This window comes from Myotis davidii, unplaced genomic scaffold, assembly GCF_000327345.1.
Source record: "Myotis davidii unplaced genomic scaffold, ASM32734v1 scaffold246, whole genome shotgun sequence".
Taxonomy (NCBI): domain Eukaryota; kingdom Metazoa; phylum Chordata; class Mammalia; order Chiroptera; family Vespertilionidae; genus Myotis; species Myotis davidii.
The window spans coordinates 26,910-30,326 of record NW_006296542.1 but is presented as its reverse complement, the minus strand read 5'-3'; the positions used below and the strand labels follow the sequence as shown (position 1 = coordinate 30,326).

The following is a 3,417-nucleotide window of genomic DNA, read 5'->3' as shown; positions in this document are numbered from 1 at the left end:
GAACTTTGATCTCTGTGAGCTGCTGTAGATGATTCAGGGGAAAGGCAGAGGGGTCAGGAGCCTGCAAAAGAGTACATGTGGCTTTGATTTTCAAAAATGGGGGAAAGGATAGGTTTAGAGAATACCAGAGGTGTGCTTGATGTCCATCCCGGGCAAAGTCCTAGAAGCAGTGCTTAAACTGAGATGGTAACCACAGTGGGCTGACTCCTAACTGGCCTCTCTGCTTCCCCACTCAACACCTCACACCCCCGTACCTCTGTGCTGTTCTCAGTCTAGCAACCAGAGGGATCCCTTTAGTCAAGTCAGTTTAGGACCCTCCTGTGGGCCCCCCTCTTGCTGGAAAGGAAGGCCTGAGTCCTTCCCATGGCCTAAAGGCTCAGAGCAATTGCCTAGCTATTCTCTGATCTGGGCCATTACTCTTCCCCCTCCCTCCTTGCTCTTGGCCTTCACCCATACTATTCTCTTTGCCTGGATCACTCTTCCCCCAGATAACTGCTCGGTTCTCTCCCAAATGGCACCTTCTCAACAAGGCCTGTGCTGAGCACCCTAAGTGAGCCCTCACATCCCCTCTCATCCTCCTCCCTCTCTGACATTGTTTCCCATGCCATCACCTTCCAGCGTACTGTATATTTACTGACTGGGCCTGCTCACCAGCTTTCTCCCCTCTCTAAAATGCAAAGTCGGGTTCAGAATTACATCTGCACCCCCAGTTCCCAGAACTGCGCGTACCACATAGTCAAATTCATGAAATATCTGTGATTAGGAGGGAGCGAGGAGAAAGGGAGCAAGGAAGATGGCTTGGTACATTTAGAAAGAGTTCACTAGCCCAGCCGGCATGGCTCAGTGGTTGAGCATTGACCTATGAACCAGGAGTCACGGTTCGATTCCCGGTCAGGGCACATGCCCGGCTTGCAGGCTCGATCCCCAGTGTGGGGAGTACAGGAGGCAGCCAATCAATGATTCTCATCATTGATGTTTCTATCTCTCCTTTTCCCTTTCTGAAATAAATAAAAAAATATTTTTAAAAAAGGAAAGAGTTCACTAGGCTAGGGTGACCAACCATTCCAGGTCTCCCCAAGACTGACAGCTCCTAAAACAAGGGACTTCCAGCGCTAAGACCAGGAAAGTCCCTCTGGTCATCCTACACAGAGCAGCCAACCTCATTTTCTTCTGTGACCAGGGACTAGACCAGCGGTGGGCAAACTTTTTGACTCGAGGGCCACAATGGGTTCTTAAACTGGACCGGAGGGCCGGAACAAAAGCATGGATGGAGTGTTTGTGCGAACTAATATAAAGTCAAAGTAAACATCATTACATAAAAGGGTACGGTCTTTTTTTTTTTTTAGTTTTATTCATTTCAAACGGGCCGTAGTTTGCCCACAGCTGGACTCAGCTCCCAGGAACACTACAGACTCACTCTCTCCTCATTTTGACAGCGACTCCAACGAAGCCAGCCTCGTGGGAGAACGCAGAAATGCCAGTGCAAGATCGTATAGTTCAGTGGTTTGCAGTTGTCTGAGTGGACACGCCGTACATGTTGATTGCTGGCCCTGTGTCAGGCTGGTGGTGAGCCACAGCACGTGTCCACCCAGGTCTGCTCCACAATCTGAACTGTGGGTGAGGACAGAGAAGGCAGGACAGAATGGAGCAGTGGCATGCAGGGAGGGAACGCTAACATGGCAATAGTTAGGCTGGGTTTGGAAATCATCTCGATAGATGGAAACGATAGGTCTTACATAACTTAACATTTAAACAGAAATAAATCTTGCTTTCTGTTGAGGGTTAAAAAAGCAATCCTACACGTACAGAAGAGACCGGGTAAATAGCTATTTTGTTTGTTTTAAACGCAGCATGTTGACTTGCCTACACGCTCAGTCTAGTGTGAATGCTGACTTCAAATGCCACTTCGCCTGTGTTAATAGACATCAGGGCATGGTCGCCCATCCCGCCTGCTCACAGGCCCCTGAGCACATGCCAGCTCTGTGCCAGGGCGAGGCTGCTCACCCCAATTTCCTTGGTTTCTAGCGATTCTAGGGAATAACAACCCACCAAGTGCCTCTTTCTCCTTCCCCCTGACGGGCTGTGTCCCTGCAGTGGCATCTCTTTCCAGGAGAAACAAGGCCGCTTGTCCCGTCCTCTCTCAGCTCACCTAACCGCTCCTGGTGGCCAATGCGCTTAGGACATGGGATCCAGTTGAGAGACAGGTGTAATCGCCATAGCTGCCTTTCCCTCCTGGGAAGAAGGGATTCATTTGCAAGGACTCAAGCAGCTGTAGGCTCCACGGCACCCGGGATGCAGCAGTGCAGCCAGACACTGGGTGTGCGGAGACTGGGCACCAGAATGGACCCCCCTCTCCCCAGTGGCTTCTCCCCACCCACCAGGGCTTCCGGTCTGCAGCTGAGGGGAAGGGAGGTAGCAAAGAGGCCTTCCACCTTCCAACGTCTGGGCTATTCTGAGCCAGTGGGAGCTGAGGCCTCGGGCCTCCCGCTGTGCGCTGCTCACTGTCCGGGTCTCTTGCTCTGCTGGGCCCAGGGCTCCTAGGGGAGGTGTGGGGTGGCAGCAGGTGCTGACAGGAGGGGGCTGCAGGGCTCCACAGGCTTTTCTGGGCTTCTGGGTGCTCACTTAAGGGAGCAAGACCTTGAAGCTCTGTGCCATGTGGGCCCATCCAGAAAGGCAGCAAAGTGAGGAGGGGCGTTGATTTCCAGCTATAGTTTTCCATGATCTGCAAAGCCCCTGCCCGCCTCCTCCCCACATGCCTTCTGGATCACGGGTGGCGAACAGGCTAGCTCCCCAGGCCAGCTCCAATCAGTTGGCGGCGCTGCCCGGAACGTAGCTGTGGCGACCCCAAAGTTCACCAGGAGAGAACGCTGGAGGCCACAGGAGCGTTGGTCATGGTGCCGGAAGGGGAGGGGAGCGTGTTTGCTGTGTCTTTGCTTGCCCACAAAGAACACATCGGCTCCCATAGGAAGGAGCACGTGTGAATGGAGCCTGCTGACCCGAGCAGCCCACCAGTGAAGTGGGAGGAGCGGAGGCCCCTTCCCCCTCTCTCCTGGGGGCCTGGAGCAGGAGTGGAACGTTCTAGCACTACATGCTGGATGGAGCTCTGAGGTCCTCAAAGTGTGGCCCCCAGACCAGCAGCACCAGTGTCCCCTGAAAACGAGTGAGGAAGGCAGAGTCTCAGGACCCGCCCAGATCTAGGTCAGACGCCCCTAGGGGAGTCGGGTGGGCCTGGCCATCCACGCTCACAGGCCCTGGGTTACTCCGAGGCAGGCTGAGCGCAGGGGCAGGAGGCTTCTGAACGGGCGTTTGTGAGGGTCCTGCTCTCCGGCGCTCACCGAGGGAGCAGCACCACCGTCGGGCTGGGCTGAGGGTGGTCTGTGTGGGTCCCGTAGGGGTCGAGCGCCTGCCGAAGCCCGG

The 3,417-nt window shown here is 54.7% G+C and overlaps 1 protein-coding gene across 1 annotated transcript in view; it reads right to left on the bottom strand.

The window, feature by feature from the left end:
• Positions 1-1,555: 1,555 nt before the first annotated feature.
• Positions 1,556-3,417, bottom strand: part of LRRN2 (leucine rich repeat neuronal 2) — an 18,735-nt gene continuing 16,873 nt past the window's right edge. The window contains exon 5 of the mRNA XM_006772003.1: positions 1,556-1,611. Within this exon, the coding sequence (XP_006772066.1) occupies positions 1,556-1,611 (56 nt within the window). The remainder of the gene's footprint in view (positions 1,612-3,417) is intronic.